Source organism: Sorex fumeus, unplaced genomic scaffold (assembly GCF_029834395.1).
Source record: "Sorex fumeus unplaced genomic scaffold, SorFum_2.1 ptg000002l, whole genome shotgun sequence".
In the NCBI taxonomy this organism is placed as follows: Eukaryota; Metazoa; Chordata; class Mammalia; order Eulipotyphla; family Soricidae; genus Sorex; species Sorex fumeus.
In genome coordinates this window covers 5,857,439-5,874,376 of record NW_026606059.1, presented here as the reverse complement: position 1 = coordinate 5,874,376, position 16,938 = coordinate 5,857,439, and the positions used below count along the sequence as shown (strand labels likewise).

The 16,938-nt window shown below is 49.0% G+C and overlaps 1 protein-coding gene across 1 annotated transcript in view; it reads right to left on the bottom strand.

The window, feature by feature from the left end:
• Positions 1-4,011: 4,011 nt before the first annotated feature.
• The window catches only part of TGS1 (trimethylguanosine synthase 1), a 39,482-nt gene continuing 26,555 nt past the window's right edge, over positions 4,012-16,938 (bottom strand). Inside the window, exon 13 of the mRNA XM_056112495.1 lies at positions 4,012-4,134. Coding sequence (XP_055968470.1) covers positions 4,012-4,134 — 123 coding nt within the window. The remainder of the gene's footprint in view (positions 4,135-16,938) is intronic.

Below are 16,938 nucleotides of genomic sequence, written 5' to 3'. Positions count from 1 at the left end.
TCTCTCTCTCTCTCTCTCTCTCCTCCCCCTCCCTCTCCTTTATGTTGGTCATTTGCCCACTTTCATGTGCTCCAATTCCTCCCAGCCCACGAACTTTTACTGTAAAGGAAAATGATGTAAAAGAACTTCCTCAACTGTGGTTGACTTTGCCAAGAATAAGGAAATACGGGAGACTGGAATGGGGGCGTGCTCATTCCTTGAGTTCATTTAGATTCAAAATTTAAAAGTATGTACTTATGCATTTAAATTTCATACAAGTTGAACTTTACAGGAAAAAAAAAATAAAAAGTTGGACCAAAACATGGGCTTTCTTCCTTCCTTCTATTTTATACAAATAGCTTCGATGTCTGAGTTCTCACGAAGAATTTATTTGAACTGAGGTCATAAAACAGACTAGAACATTTCTAAAATTCTTCTGATCATAACAATTTATAAACGAGTCTATAAATCAGTTCTATATGGCCAAAGAGTCAGTAGAGGGGCTCAGGCCCTGCGCACAGCTGGCCTGGTTCAATCCCTGGCACTGCATGAGGTCCCCTGAGCCCTGTCAGAAGTGATCCACAGAACCAGGAAGAAGGCTGAGCGGCTGGGTGTGGCTGCAAACCCCAAGGAATCAGTTAGATGTATGCAATTAGTGGGCGGGAATATTTCAGTCTTAGGCTTCCTATTACACTTAGGTGAGGTTCTGGGTATTCAGGAAGACAAACTGATTGTATTATGAACAATATGCTGGTAAGAAAATGTAACAGGAAAATGAGTCACGATCACGATCACGACCATCCTGTTATTCGTCGATTGCCTCAAGCAGGCCCCAGTAACGTCTCCTTCGTCCTAGCCCTGAGACTTTTAAGAAAGTGCTATATTCAAGGCTCTTTAGGAGAACGAGACCCATCATTGTTACTGGTATTTGGCATATTGGGTACGCCACGGGGAATTTGCCAGACTCTGCCGTGTGGACAAGTTACATTCGGTAGCCTGCCAGTTTGTCCAAAGTAGGAATGAGATAATAAGATGTCCGGGAGCTGGGTTTTATAGCCTCTAAGTCTTGGCCATTGATGGGATTACACGGTGCCAGGGGGCCAGTTGGTGAGTGTGACCCCTGCCTACTGGAAGATGGAGGATCTGGGTGGAGGATGCTCAGCCCTGATCTGAGCAGGCTTGGAGATCTCAGCTCCGGGACCCGCATGCCTTTGTTCCTCTGCTGGTACCTTCATGCATGCGGAGAGTGGTCTCAGCATGGTGGTGGCTGGTTCAAGACCTCCAGGAAATTAAGTATATGAACTAAAGGCTAAGTAGCATTGTAGCACTGTCCTCCCGTTGTTCATCGATTTGCTCGAGCGGGCCCAGTAACGTCTCCATTGTGAGACTTGTTACTGTGTTTGGCATATCGAATACGTCACGGGTAGCTTGCTGGGCTCTACGAGAGGGATAAAGGAATCGAACCCAGGTTGGCCGCTTGCAAGGCAAACGCCCTACCTGCTGTGCTATCGCTCCAGTCCAAAGGCTAAGTAAAAAAAACCTGAAAAGTAATTGTGGAGTTTGTTTTAACGTCACCACCTCCCACTGCAAGTGGCGAAGTAACACGCTGTGGGGCGACCAATGCCTGCCAGTAAGCGTGCGTCTATCTACACGCTCATATATAAAGCAACGTGAAGTATAAAAATGGAGCACGCTGACAGATAACAACAATTCATTTGAACAACATAATCCTTGCTGATGAGCTCGATCTTAGTGCAGTGAGGCGATGAGACACCCCTCCAGTGTCCATCCTTGCAGATTTTATTTTTTTTTGCGTCGCACCCTGCGATGCTCAGGGGTTACTTCTGTCTGGCTCATGCACTCAGGAATTACTCCTGGCTCCTGGCGGTGCTCGGGGGACTATATGGGATGCTGGGAATCGAACCAGGGTCGGCCATGTTGGCTGCGTGCAAGGCAAACGCCCTACCTGCTGTGCTATCACTCCAGCCCCAGCCTTGGAGACTTTAATGAGAGCCTGGAGCAGGCACTGCTTCTCCGTTTTGCAACAGCTCTTTCCTGTTCCGTTTGGCCTCCCGGGGGGCTCCACTGGCAGTCTGTTATTTAACATTAAATTATTTATTTTGGCTTTGGGCCACACCCAGCTGTTGCCCAGGGCTTATTCCTGGCTCTGCATTCAGAGATCACTCCAGGCAGCCTCGGGGACCATACGTGTGCTGGGGATCAAACCCTTTGTACTATCGCTCTGGCCCCTAAATTCACTATTTAATAGCTCATGCTATTAAAAGAGAAATGCCCCAAACTCAAAGGTAGAGACTCCTTTGGTCCCTATTATTTACTGCTTGCGAAAATGTGTGAATGAACCATTCCGATGAGTGATTAAGCAAAAGTTTTTATCTTTAGCTGACTTTTTATTAGAAAGATTATAAATGCCTAAATTACAAAATATACATATTACTTTTTACACTGAAAATTAAAAAACACCAACTTTATAAAACAATATATGTACTGACAAACTACAAACGGACATAAGACCTTTCGAAAGGATGTAATCCAGCAGCAAGGAAAAAAAAATCTACTAGGTCTAACTATGCGAAAATTTAAAACTTGACATACGTTTAAATTTAAAAATCACAAAGTAATTCTAAAGATGAATTACACATTGGATATAGTTGTAATACCCATTAACACTAAGGGCTCTTTTTTTTTTTTGAGGGAGGGGTGGGTCACACCTGGAGATGCTCAGGGCTTACCCCTGGCTCTGAGCTCAGGAATCGCTCCTCCTGGAGTTTATGGGATTCTGGGGATGGAACCAGGGTCAGCCACGGGCAAGGCAAGTGCCCTGCTCACTGTCCTATCACTCTGGGCCCAAGGGCTCTTCAATTTACAAATGTCCACACGTATTATTAAGAAAATGATAATCCAAAGAGTCGTGATCAGGGGTAACTTTTTAAAAGAATGATTTTAAAAGGAGCGAGCTGCTTGCTCATATGCTCGAATTTCATTCGTAATTAGGGAAATACATAAAAAAAAAAAACTAGGATTCTGTTTTGCTCACAAGATTAACAAATGTTAAAATGCTGGAGGAGGCCCAGATCGGGAGAGGGACGCATGCACCAGTAGCCGAGACGCACACAACAAAACAGGAGGACAAAAACTCTGAAAGGCGGCTCCATCCTAAGGAAGTGGGATGAAGGGTGGTGTGCCCGGGGCTGGCCGTTCAGGGGTGAGGGGGACATGCTCGCATGCAGCCACTGACAAGAAACAAGCTCCAGAGACACAAGTGAAAATGCAGGTGCCGGAGCCATAGAGCATGGGGTAGGCGGCCGCCTGGCACACAGCCGCCCAAGGTCCAACCCCTGGCACTCGTGTGGCCAGGAGTGACCCCTGGGCCGTTGGGCAAAGGAGAAGGGAGAGGGGTGGCCAAGTTCCAGCTCAGCACTAACTGACATATTTTAGGTTTCTAAAATATGGGCTACCGAGGAAATATCTTGCTCACACAGCAAAGCCTGGCAAGCTCCCCGTGATGTAGTCAATATGCCAAACACAGTAACAAGTCTCACGATGGAGCCGTTACTGGGCCTCCTTGAGCAAATCGATGAACAACGGGGGGGACCGTGACTAAAATATGGACCATTATTTCAGTAGGGGTTAGATGGTGGAGAATCAGGCTGACCCAGCTGGTCTTGGTATAAGACAACTTAGCACCCACCTCCAGCCAAGGCTATTACAGCAAACAGGATCCAAAGCACTGGCGCGGCTGGGCAGGAGATGGGGGTCGGGGGGGAGAGGAGCCTCTTTCATGCCAGAATTTACGCTTATGGACAGAGGTAATGATCCTGAGCAGCGTAGAGCACTTCAGTGACATTCGGAATCTCCTGGACATTTCGAACTCTCCTGTTGCCATTTCGTGTGGCGATTTCAGACTCTGTATGGAACGAGAGTGACTGAAGAAATTCCAAGTGACTAAGGAAATTCCAAGAAATTCAGCAGGTGAAAACACTCGAATCTCGCTGTCCCGGTTCCACTTCACAGCTAGGTTTCAGGGGCTGATCTTCGGATGAGGTCCCCGAAATAGGCGGTGATTGTCTTCAGTTTATTATTCAGGAAGTTCTGTTCAATTTCCACTTGCCCTCCGAGTCCCGCTAAGGAGGCCACCTGATTAAAGGAAGAACAGAAAGAAATCACACCTGATTTTCGCAAGGAGCCATTTCCTTTGTGTGTACCCCACAGAGTCTGGCAAACTCCCCGTGGCGTACCCAATATGCCAAATACCAGTAACAACGATGGGTCTCATTCTCCTAAAGAGCCTTGAATATAATCTCAGGGCTAGGATGAAAGAGATGTTACTGGGGCCTGCTCGAGGCAATCGACGATTAACAGGATGATTTGTGATTGTGATTGTATCCCACAGTATGAGTCTGGCTTTTCGCTTAGGTCCTTCAAAGAACGAGGCACCTGAGATTCCCTGTTTACTTTCCAGGGACGTAACAGCGCTGACTGTTATGGCAGAAACACTCGCCACTTCAGCCACTGGATACTACGGGTGGGTCCCGTGCTGCTGGGTCCTGGACTTAAATCGGTGAAGGAAACAGAGAACGCAGAGTTAAGAGAGAGGGACTTGCTTATTTAGTTGCTATTATTGTTTTTGGTTTTGGGGCCACGCCGGCAGTGCCAAGGAGTTACTCCCAGCTCTGCACTCAGGAATTACTCTTGGAGGTTTTCGGGGTGACCATATGGGATGCTGGGTTGGACCAGCATTGGGTCAGCCGAGCGAGGCAAATGCCCTCCCCATTGTACTATCCCTCCAGGCCCGAGAATACCATCATAAAACGGTCAGGTTCCGGGCTGGAGAGAGAGGACGGTGGGTACCGTGCTTGTTCTGCAACTGAACGACTTGGGTTTGATCCCTGGCATCCTGTACGGTCTCCGGAGCACCACCAGGATGAATTCCTGAGCACGGAACTAGGAGTAAGCCCTGACCACTGCCCCCGATCCCACCCATAAAGCAGGCTTATTCATTAAGCTACAAAGACAAAATCCCTTTTCTAGAAACTTCGTTCTGCACCTCAGCTTCTACATCTCCCCTCATTCAGGAGCACTCATGGTGCAGCTGCCTAGGACAGTAGTGATGGAGAAACCTCTTCGGAAATTTTTTTTTTTGGGGGGGCTTTTTGGGTCACACTTGTTGATGCACATGGGTTCCTCCTGGCTCTGCACTCAGGAATTAGTCCTAGCGGTTGCTGAGGCGACCTTATGGGATGCTGGGGATTGAACCCGGGTTGGCCACGTGCAAGGCAAAAGCCCTACCCGCTGTGCTATTACTCCAGCCCCAAAGCTGGAGAGTTTTTTTTTTTTTTAATCATACTTAAAAGATATAAAGGGGGAGAAGGAAAAACCAAAGCCAGAGAGGGACAAGCAAGGCAGAGAGAGAACGGACAGGACGAGCGGCCCATGAAAATTCCGTAGCCCGCATTTTCTCTCCCTCTCCAACAGGTCCTGGTGCCGTTTTGTGAGTAAGGGAGCCCGGAAGGCGCAGGTGACAGCGGACAGCAGTTCTGCCCTGCCTCCGCTCGGAAGCCACCCAATACGCGCGGGACCTCTCCAGAGGAAAGCTTGGTCGGGAGTCAGTAATTTTCCACCCCACTTCTCAGGCCCGTCAAGGAGCAGCTCCACCCCCGGTCACTTCCCAGGGCTCAGCCTCTTCGAGGAGCAGGAAGGAGGATGTGGGCAGGGCGGGGCTCAGGCAGGGACACTCTGGTGGGTAAAGGGCCAGCAGAGCAGTGGGGACAGGGGCTGCGACAGTGACAGCAAGAGGCTCCTCTCTGCCCCACCTCTTGATCGCCCCTGGCACAACCCTGCTTGCGTACTGTGCAGAGGGGGCTGTCGGCCTTGTCGGTTTAAAAATCAGGGTATCTGCTAGAATAGATGACTGGTTAAAGAAACTCTGGTACATCTACACAATGGAATACTATGCAGCTGTCAGGAGAGATGAAGTCATGAACTTTACTTCTAAATGGATAGACATGGAGGGTATCATGCTAAGTGAAATGAGTCAGAAAGAGAGGGACAGACATAGTAGGACTGCACTCGTTTGTGGAGTATAAAACAACACAACATGAGGCTGACACCTAAGGATAGTAGATACATGGGACAGGTAGATTGCTCCATGGCTGAAAGCCTGCCTCATGAGCAAAGGGGAGAAGGCAGCTGGAATAGAGAAGGGATCACTAAGAAAAAGATGGCTGGAGGAATCGGTCCAGGTGGGAGATGTGTGCAGAAAGTGGATAAAGGACCAAACATGATAACCTCTCAGTGTCTGTACTGCAAACCATGATGCCCAAAAGGAGAGAGAGATTATGGGGAATCTTGTCTGCCATGGAGGCAGGGGGAGGGTGGGAAGGGGGGGGTATACCAGGGATATTAGTGGTGGGGAATGTGCACTGGTGGAAGGATGGGTGTTTGATCATTGTGTGATTGTAACCCAGACATGAAAGCCTGTAACTATCTCACAGTGATTCTATTAAAAACAAACAAACAACAAATCAGGGCATCTGGTCTCAGGATCCCACATTCTCTCGACCAGCCCTGGCGGAGACCAAGAGTACAGTGTGTCACGGAGGAGAGACATTTCACAGTAATTAAACTTCCTCTTAGGAAAAAAAGTCACAGTTACAGAAATAGGGAAGTACAGGAGGTCACTGCAAGGTTCACTCTGGGAAGGGGGTGGGGGGGGGAAGAGCAGTGCCCCACTCACTCGGTAACCATGGCAACATGCTCAAAGCCGGCCACAGGGGATGGCTCTTCTTCCAAAAGGAAGAGATAAGGACTCAGCTCGGAGCGGGGTGTGTTAGTAGCAGCAGCAGAAGCAGGGGTCAGCACCGCTGTCCGCTAACGAGGCAGGAGGCTGAGTCACGCCGGGAAGCAAGTGTCCCGTCAGCCAGAGTGGGGTGGTTGGCCGCAGGAGTATTCTGACTCGGTCCGTTTGCTGCTTGTTTTCGGCCCAAGTGTAGTGCCTGGGGGTTCCCCCCTCCCTTACCCAGTGCTGGGACCACAGGGAGCCAGGGGTCAGCATGCCCCACGCCCACTGAGTTAATTCTCCTGTCTCCGGTCTTGGTCTGTCTGTGGCACTGTTTTAAGTGAAGAGAGCGGTCCCTGCGCCCTGCTGGGCGGTGGCCCCAAACCAAGACTAAGCATAGGAAGTGCACGTGTATCTTTGGGACCCGTATTTGGTTTCCATCCAGTGTGTGGCCCAGAGCTGCCCGAGTTCTCAGAATCTCTTAGGTGTTGAGAGTGATCAAGGTGTCTCCTGCTGTGTTTCATCATCGAGGGAAGACATTTTGGTTTCTAAGGAAACCAAGAAGGCTGGCACTTACCATCTCGACCTCCCCTCCCCCCGACTCCTGGGGTTAAAAAAAAATTTAAAAGAGTTCTGCACTGGAGATAGTGGACGGGACAGAAGGTGCCTGCTGGGCTCTCTCCCCAGCACCCAGGAGGGTCCCCCGAGCACTGCCAGGAGTGAGCCCTGAGCAGAGCGCTAGAGGTAAGCCCTGAGCAGTGCTGGGTGGGACCCCAAAGCCACCTCCCCCGGACAATAAAAGGGATGGGTATTATCTCACAAGAGCTGCTGACAGTGTAGGGTCAAGGCACCCTGGGAAGGAGGACTGCTGCTTCACGTCCCCATCTAAATGGCCACCTCCCTTAGGCGTGCTCCTAACAAGAAGTAGGAGATTTTGAGTTTACTCTAGACAGCTCACAAGCTATGGTACTCTAGAATCACTTACTGAGCACCCAACAGTTTTGGTTCTGGGTTCCAGAATCTATCCCCCCCATACCCTTGGTTTCTGGGTCACACCCAGGGATGCTCAGGGGCTACTCCTGGCTCTGCACTCAGGAATTCCTTTGGGCGGGTGCTCTGGGGGACCTTCTGGGGTGCCGGGTTCAAACCCAGGTTGGCTGCATGAAAGGCAAGCGCCCTGCCTGCACTATGACCACTACAGCCCCACGGGTGGCAGAATCTATTAAATGGCCTTTTCCACCCCGGCTGGAAAAAAAGGTCAGCCTGATTCCTACACATCTGATCCCCCAAAGGCTGCCCTCACTGAGGAACTCCTCTGTCTCTCTCCCTAGCTCCCTAACTGGGAGCAGTTGAAGTATTGGGTAGAATGAGGACACTCAGGCTGGAAGGCATTTGATACACGGCCAATCTGGGTTCAAGCTCCCGCACCCAATATGGTCCCCTGAGCCCTGCCGGAAGTAATCCCTGCGTGAAGTAAGCCCTGAGCATCACTGCGTGTGTGTCTGCCCCCCCACCCCTGCAAAAAAGGGGAAAGAAAACAATAGAGGAAAGCTCCAGTAACAGAAAACATGAGAAAACTTCTATTAGAAATCAAAATAAATACATAAAAAAATCGAGTGGAAAAAAAAAGTCACAAATTAAATAAAAAAAAAAAATCAATGATCAGAAGAGCATCGAGCCAAAAGTACACACCAGAGGACAAAGCAGAATGAAAGAAGCGGAGGAACAACCCGGCATTCTAGCAGCCGAGAACAAAAGAAAAGCAAGAATAAAGAAGAATAAGAGCACTAGAAATTGGGGCCTAGAAGAGACTGGGTAGAAGTGTTAACGCAGAAAATTACAGCCCCAAACTTCCTCAATTGAAGCTCTACAGTGTCCCCGAGGCAGGAAACGCAGAGATGTGATCAGAACAGACCCAAGCAAGAACCAAGAAGACACGATGCAGTTAACACGGCAAGGGTCAGAGACAGAAAGACGGCCAACCCCAAACATCTACAACAAGGGAGCCTCCACGAAATCACAGCCCAGCTTCTCAAGAAACCCTATCCAACACTGAGTTGGAAACCTCGGAACAAAAATATTTCATCCAGGTATGTCACCATTAAAACTCAAAGACGCAGTACGCAACACACACGTCACAGCCCAAGAAGCACATCACCAATCCAGTGCTCACATGCTGCCAGATGCACTGAACGCCTCCTAGCAGAGACCAACTACACAAAGATTCTGAAAGCACACCACACAAGCTGGCTTAACCTCAATGGCCTGAACCCAACAACCCAGAGTCACGGAGTGGCCGGACAGGTGAGGAAACTGAACCGACCGGCTGCTGCGCAGAAGACTCGTTTGAACTGCCATCATCATCACGAGCTCCAAGAAAAGGTTAGGAAACGGTCCCGTAAGCAAATACTAGGCCCAAAGACCCTTACGTCAGACAAACTAGAGGTTAATCTAAAAAGAAAAAAGTAAGAAAGGCCAAAGAGATGGTGCAGCCAACAAGGCGTGTGCCTGTACCCAGCCCAGTCCCATCCTTGGCACAGCCAGGGACCGCGGGAGCAGCGTGCACACCCACTACTGCAAAAACAAAGTGTCTGTATTGCAAACCATGATACCCAAAAGTAGAGAGTGAGTATGGGGAATATTGTCTGCCATGGAGGCAGGGGGAGGGTGGGAAAAGAGGGGTATATCGGGGATATTGGTGGTGGGGAATGTGCACTGGTGGAGGGATGGGTGTTTGATCATTGTGTGATTGTAACCCAAATATGAAAGCTTGTAACTATCTCATGGTGATTCAAGAAAATTAAAAAGAAAAAGAAAATATTTTGAAAATCCGACAACACTAGAAAATTTTCTGAAAATATTCCAGAAAATAGAAGGAACTAGGATTTTCCCAATCAGTTTCTATGAGATGAGCACATCAGCACCTTGACATCTGACGCTGACAGTGACAACAGTGAAACGGGAAATTTCAGACCAATACCCTTGAGTGCAAAGACCTTCAAAAAATGTGCCGTTCTGGGGCCAGGTCAAGAGACTGTGAAAAAAGGGTGCAGGGACTTTGAAACGCTGGCGGGAAGAGTGGAGTGCCGCTTGGCGATGAGCAAATGACGACTTCAGTCCTCCAGGAAGCCGTAATGCCTCTATGCACAATAAAAGATAAAAGCTCTGAAATGTGTCATGCAGGAGCGGAGAGGGATCAACAGAGCCGACTGGAGAGCCCAGAGCTCAACCATCCGATTTGCAGACAGCTGATCTCTGACAAAGCGCGGGACGCAGCAAGTCGGGCCCAGGAGTCCAACACACGCGGCTGGGAACACCGGACAGCCACATGCAAAGAAATAAAACTAGATCTATATCTTGGCATCATCCATGAAAGTTAATTCAAAGGAGATTAAAGACCTGGAGATTAGACCAGAACCCGTAAAACACATTAAACAAAACATAGGCAGAATTCTCCAGGATATGGGCCCCAGATGTGTCTTCAATGGTTTAACTCCACTGGCAAAGATAACAAAACCAAAATAAACAAACAGAAATCCAGCGCATTCAAAAGTTTGCACGGGGCAAAAGGAACTTGGGCTAAAATGGAAGGGCACCTTACTAAATGGAAGAAAATATCTGTACTGTCAAAAGCTCAGTTAAAGGGCGGAGGAGGAGCATGAGAAACAAACCAAAAAACGGGACATGAGAGAGATCAACCGGTGCCCACTTCCTCCAAGATGACACGAAGACGAAAAACAGGCACAGGCCAAAAAATGTTTATCGTCACTGATTACCAGGGATATGCAAAAAAACTCAAACACAGCAAAACACAACAGTGAGATTTCACCTCACACCACTGAGAATGGTCTACAGCGAAAAGCCTGGAAACAATTAGTGCTGGTGGGAGGTGGTGAAGAAGAGACTCTCCTTCACGGCCGATGGGAGTCCAAATGCTCGGAGACGGCTCCAAACGCACTGAGCTTTCCTGGGACTCTGCAGCTCTACCCTGGGGTGTCAACCTCCAGAAGACAAGGATACGGGTGTGACAGCACCCACGCACACCCACGATGCCCACAACAGCCTCTTCATCGGTCCAGATCTGGAAGCACCCAAGGACCCGGTGGATGGAGACACGGGGGCCGCTGGCGGGATGGAATACTACTCGGCGAAGACAAAGGGTGGGCTCCTGCAGCTGGCTGTGCCGGGGACCAGGTGGAGGGTGGGAAGGAAGCCAGGCAAAGTGAATTGAGTCAGGGAAAAACAGAAGAAAGCTGCAGGCCAGATGATGTCACTCAACGCAGAGTGTGGGGAACCAAGAAAGGAGCTGATGGCCCCCATGGAGGCAAAGCCCAAGACAGGCAACTGCAGCTGGGAGGTGAGGGCTGGGCGGGGCCAGGCTGTCCTACTACAGACTATGGGGCGGTAGCACTGCAGGTGGAGACAATGATACTCGGGGACTGGCACGTAGGGCACTTGCTTTGACGGGGCTGTTCCCTCCCACGGCACCCCACAGCATCGTGTGACTCTGCCAGGAGTGAAACTGAGTGCAGAGCCGGGAGTAAGTCCTGAGCAGCGCTGGGCGTGGACGCAAGACCCCACACAAGCAATGAGTTAAAAATGGAGCCCCAGAACGGAGTCAGAGGATGGACGGATGACACTGATGCTGTTCCTAAGTCTGCGGGAAGGCGACCTGCCCGAACACAGGACACCCACTCCCGTACAAGAGATGCAGGACGAACTCAGCCCAAGTGTCCGTACCCGGGAGGTCAAGCCTACCACTGCTTCCCTTCTCAATCAGGAGTGGAAGTGACCTAGCAAGGAGTCTTTATGCTTCTTTTTGCTGCTGTTTTGGGGCCACACTCAGGAATCACTCCTGGTGGTGCTCAGGGGACGCTATGAGATGCCGGGGATCGAACCTGGGTGGGTGACGTGCAAGGCAAGGGCCCTCCCTGCTGAACTATGCCGCGAGCCCTGGTCTTTGTGCTTCAGTCCCTTTGCCTTGGCTTCCATCTCCGCCGGACACATTGGTCAGAGCCACCTGGTCCTTTGCTGGTCTCGCAGCAGAGCTGGCAAGGCCAAGCCTGGCCCCCGGGAGCCAAGCGAGGAGGCAGATCACACGCCTTGACCAGGCCACACAACAAAACCAGGCTGACAACCTGACCTGCTAATCCCAGGGGTGCTGTGAGGATCCTGACAGGATGCGGGAAAACCCTACGAATGCTAAGTGCACGCCTGTTCCACTGAGGCACGAGCCAAGCTGCAGTGTCAGGCACGAACAGGGCAACGTTCCTTCAGTGGGATGCACCCTCTGAGGGAAACTGTGCTGGGGGTGGACACAGCCTCCTTCTGCTCAGCACGCTGTGCTTCCTGAGACTCCAAGAGCTACAAGGGAAGACTGGGCAGTTTCGGGGTGAGCAAATCTGAGGGTTTATTCCGACACTACTGGATCCAATCGGGTTCTGAGTCCTTTGGCCACTCGGACCTGCACCTGGTGCTATCACAGCTGGGATGGCTTGATGGTACCCACAGGTACATACAGCTCTGGCTGTGTTGAGTGCCACCATGGAGACCTGAGTCCCACGGAGGACACTCCGACAATACTCTAACCAACCTGGAAACCAGAAAGTGCCAAATTCCTGCCTAATAAACAAAGCAGATAACATAACTCAGAACTATTTGCAAAGAAATCAGTGGTAGGGGCTGGAGCGACAGCACAGTGGGGAGGGCATTTGCCTGGCACGTAGCTGACCCAGGTTTGATTCCCAGCACCCTATATGGTCCCCCAAGCACCACCAGGAGGAATTCCTGAGTGCAGAGCCAGGAAGAACCCCTGAGCATCGCCGGTTGTGACTCAAAAAAAAAAAAAATCCGAAATACCATGCTATTAAAATATTTTCCAATTATACTGCTATCTGTTAGTCTTGAACGTCATAGTTTTAATTACCCCAAAAGAAAGTCTTGTGTATGGCAAGTTTTAGAAATGCCACCTGTAAATAATTGCTTTTACCTGTAAGAAATTCCCTCCCTCCCTAATAAAATATTAGAAGTGTGGTAACTATTGCTTCTAGGAACATTTCCCTTCTTTGATACTGCTAAAGTAATAATATTTTTTTTAAAAAAAAAAGGAGCGTCAAGAATTTGTTAACTGCAGAAAGATCTCTTAATCAAACCTAACATCAATTTCTATATTTAAAGACACAGCCTGAACAATCACAGGATAAGTTTTACCTATGGTATCAAGTGCATCTGTAAATATTTTCCTGTTCTATCAGGAAATGAGAGTTTGGCCGGATGTTATCTCGATGTCGGGGGAGTCTCGGAGGGGTGGGGCGCGCCTCGAGACAAAAGCCAGACACTGCGCTGGTCAAGAGCTCCTGGGTCACTGGCCACTGAGGGGGCGGCACGGACGCACTGGGAGGAGAGGCAGAGCTGTGGCCTCACCAAGCACCGACGCGGCACCTTCCCCGAGCCCAGAGACAGCTCTGGCCCCCAGGGATGCTCCTCCAGGTGCCAGCCTAGAAGGGACCCTCCCTTCCCTGTGGCCGATGCACGACTCAGGCGGAGAGGGACCACAGGCGCAGGCAGGATGGGCCACGGCAGCTAGGTGGCTTCCAGAGAACCGTGAGAGGCAAGAGAAGGTAAAGGTAAAGGTAAAGGCCCTCCCGTTGATCATTGATTTGCTCGAGCGGGCCCAGTAACGTCTCCATTGGAGACTTTGTTGTTACTGTGTCTGGCATATGGAATACGTCACGGGGAGCTTGCCAGGCTCTGCCGTGCGGGAGAGATGCTCTCAGTAGCTTGCCGGGCAAGAGAAAAGCAGGTAAAACCGACAGACGCTGGGCTTTCTGCAGCAAATCAACGACAAGCTTCCCAGTTTCCAGAACGATTTCAGAGAGCGGGCCACACCAGCCTTCCAGAGAACGCACTCGAAGGAATTACACGTCGTTGTTTTTAAATTGTAGATTTAAATTTAGAAAATAAGGGTTACAAAAAGAGAGGGAGAACAAAAGGGAATGCCCTGCCACAGAGGCAGGGTGGGATGGGGGGGACGGGGGGTGGGGGGATACTGGGACCCGTGGTGGTAGGAAATGGGCACTGGTGGAGGGATGGGTACTCGATCATTGTACAACGGAAACCCAAGCACAAAAATTTGTAAGTCTACAACTGTACCTCATGGTGTTTCACAAATAAAAATTAAATAAAAAAAAAAGAAAAAGAAAAAATGTGACCAAGTTAAAATCTTCAAACAAACAAACAAACAACAACAACAACAAAACCAGGAGAGATTTGAATACCATGGGAAAGATCTGGTTAAAGATGAAAACATTAAGAAAATAAATAAATGAGCTATCCTACAAAAAAATAAAAAAAGAAAAGAAAATAAGGGTTATCTGTCCCAATGGAAAAAGGAACTGGAATGAAATCAGGGTATTAGGAGTCATACAAAAATGCCTTAGCAGACCCAGAAAGCAAGTAGCCTTCATCGGCTGAATGGAAAGATCACAAGGTATATCTGACAGAATTCACTCAAAGCAGAAACGAACAGTCATTTACCGATATTTCTATGAAGGATTACAGTTGGAATTTCAAATAGCAGATTCGTAAACCGTTCTAATTGTTCCTTAACCCAAGGCCGACTTCTTTGTAACTTTCTCTTAAACCGGGAGATCCAGATCTGTTTGTCTTTACTGTAAAGCATCCGACAGAAGGCCTTCATTGCATTTTTTACTTTTTATTTGTTTCCTTTTTGGGTCACATCCAGTGTTGCACAGGGGTTCCTCCTGGCTCATGCACTCAGGAATTACTCTTGGTGGTGCTCGGGGGACCATGTGGAATGCTGGGAACCGAACCCGGGTCGGCCGTGTGCAAGGCAAATGCCCCACCCACTGTGCTATCTCTCCAACCCCAAGGACTTCATTTTAAAAAGAAAAATGTAATGGGATCACATTAAACTATGAAGCTTCTGCACCTCGAAAGAAACAGTGACCAAAATACAGAGAGAGCCCACAGAATTGGAAAGAATATTTACCCAATATCCATCAGATAAGGGGTTAATATCCAGGATATGCAAGTCACTAGTAGAACTGTACAAGAAAAAAACCTCCAACCCCATCAAAAAATGGGGAGAAGAAATGAACAGAAGCTTCCTCAAGAAAGAAATACAAATGGCCGAAAAGCACATGAAAAAATGCTCTACACTGCTAATCATCAGGGAGATGCAAATCAAAACAACAATGAGATATCATCTCACACCAGAAGAAACTGGCACACATCAAAAAGAACAAAGCAACCAGTGCTGGCATGAATGCGGGGAGAAAGGGATGTCCTTTCACTGTTGGTGGGGATGCCGACTGGTCCAGCCATTTTGGGAAACAATATGGACAGTCCTTCAAAAACTAGAAATTGAGCTTCCATAGGACCCCGCAATACCACTTCTGGGAATAAATCCCGAGGGTGCAAAAAAGCACAGTAGAAATGACATCTGTACCTACATGTTCATTGCAGCACTGTTCACAACAGCCAAAATCTGGAAACAACCCGAGTGCCCGAGAACAGAGGACTGGTGAAAGAAACTTTGGTCCATCTACACAATGGAGTACTAGGCAGCTGCTAGTAAAGAGGAAGTCATTCAAAGCTTATAAGTGGATGGTCATGGAGGGTATCATGCTGAGTGAAGTGAGTCAGAAAGAGAGGGACAGACATAGAAGGACTGCACTCATGTGTGGGATATAAAGTAACACAACATGAGACTGACAAGGACTAGGAATGTTGCTCCATGGTTGGCAGCTTGCCTCATGAGCTGGGGAAAAAGGCAGCTGGAAGAGAGAAGGGATCACTGAGAAAATGATGGCTGGAGGGATTGTTCGGGATGGGAGATGTGTGCTGAAAGTAGAGAAAGGACCAAACATGATGGCCCCTCAGTATCTAGACTGCAAACCATGATGGCCCAAAGTAGAGAGAAAGTAAGGGGGGAAAATGCTTGCCATAGAGGCAGGGGGAGGGTTGGGATGAGAGGGGATCCTGGGGACACGGGTGGTGGAGAATGGGCACTGGTGGAGGGATGGGAGAGACGGGTGTTCCGTCACTGTACGACCGAAACTCAAACATGAAAGCTTTGTAACTACCTCACGGTGATACAATGACAATAAATAAATAATAAAAACAAAAGTTTATTTCCCACTATCTGATCTAACTTCAAACAACTATTTTTAAAAATTTCCTTTCCTTTTCCCCTTTATTTTCTATGTCATTACTCCCTCTAGTGGAAGAAAATGTGAATGGCCAAATATGTTTCTGACAGGGTTTTCAAGCAAACGCAAAATATGCATTAAAACTTTTAACTTCCTCCAATGTAACCAGTAAAACGCTACTCATCCTAACTTTCATAGTAGTTGAATTTCCTACTGCCATTCAAGTCCCAGAAAGCCCACTTAAAATTTACTAATGGATCACGTCTCTTCGGAGACTTGGGAAATTTTTGACTCTTAGAAGTCTAGGATGGAAAGTGTCACATTAGCAGCAGACACTAGGTTTACTCATCAAATCTGATTTAAACATGCACGAACGGTCTAGAGTTCTTTCAACAGTATACCGCGCAACAATTATTTGGATAAAAATTGCTCACGAAATGCAACAGAATCCAATTCGTACTTTCCACATGTAAAGAAATGACTCGGTCTTGATGATTTTTCTCTTGTTTCAATCCCAACAACCTCAACCCTGGTAGCCTATTATGATCACCTAGGGCCTTTTAAATGATTTCTTGCAGGATACCCAAAACGCTGCTAATCTGACCTCATCAAGATGAGCACTCTGGGCCCGGGGGAGGACCTGGTTCAATGCCCAGAGCTAGTCCTGGGGCACTAGCGCCGCGGGCTCGAGCTGTTGCCCAGGGAGGGGGCAGCTGTCCGGGCCTCTGGCAGAATGGGGGGGGGGGGGACACACGTGTGAAACTCCACTTTCTCGCCCCCTCCCAGCTCTGCCTCCTAAGCCCAGAAGGTGCTGCTTACTGGCGGGGACGCGGGAAGGGGACGGCACTGTGACGGGTGAGGGACAGACACAGCGACACCCTGCCTAGCGGTATTCAGGATAGCTGGAGGAGGGATGCCACATCTTCAGGGGGGATGCCCAGGTCCACCCCGGTCGGCCGCAGGGTGCAGGAGAAGGAAAGAGTGAGGGGG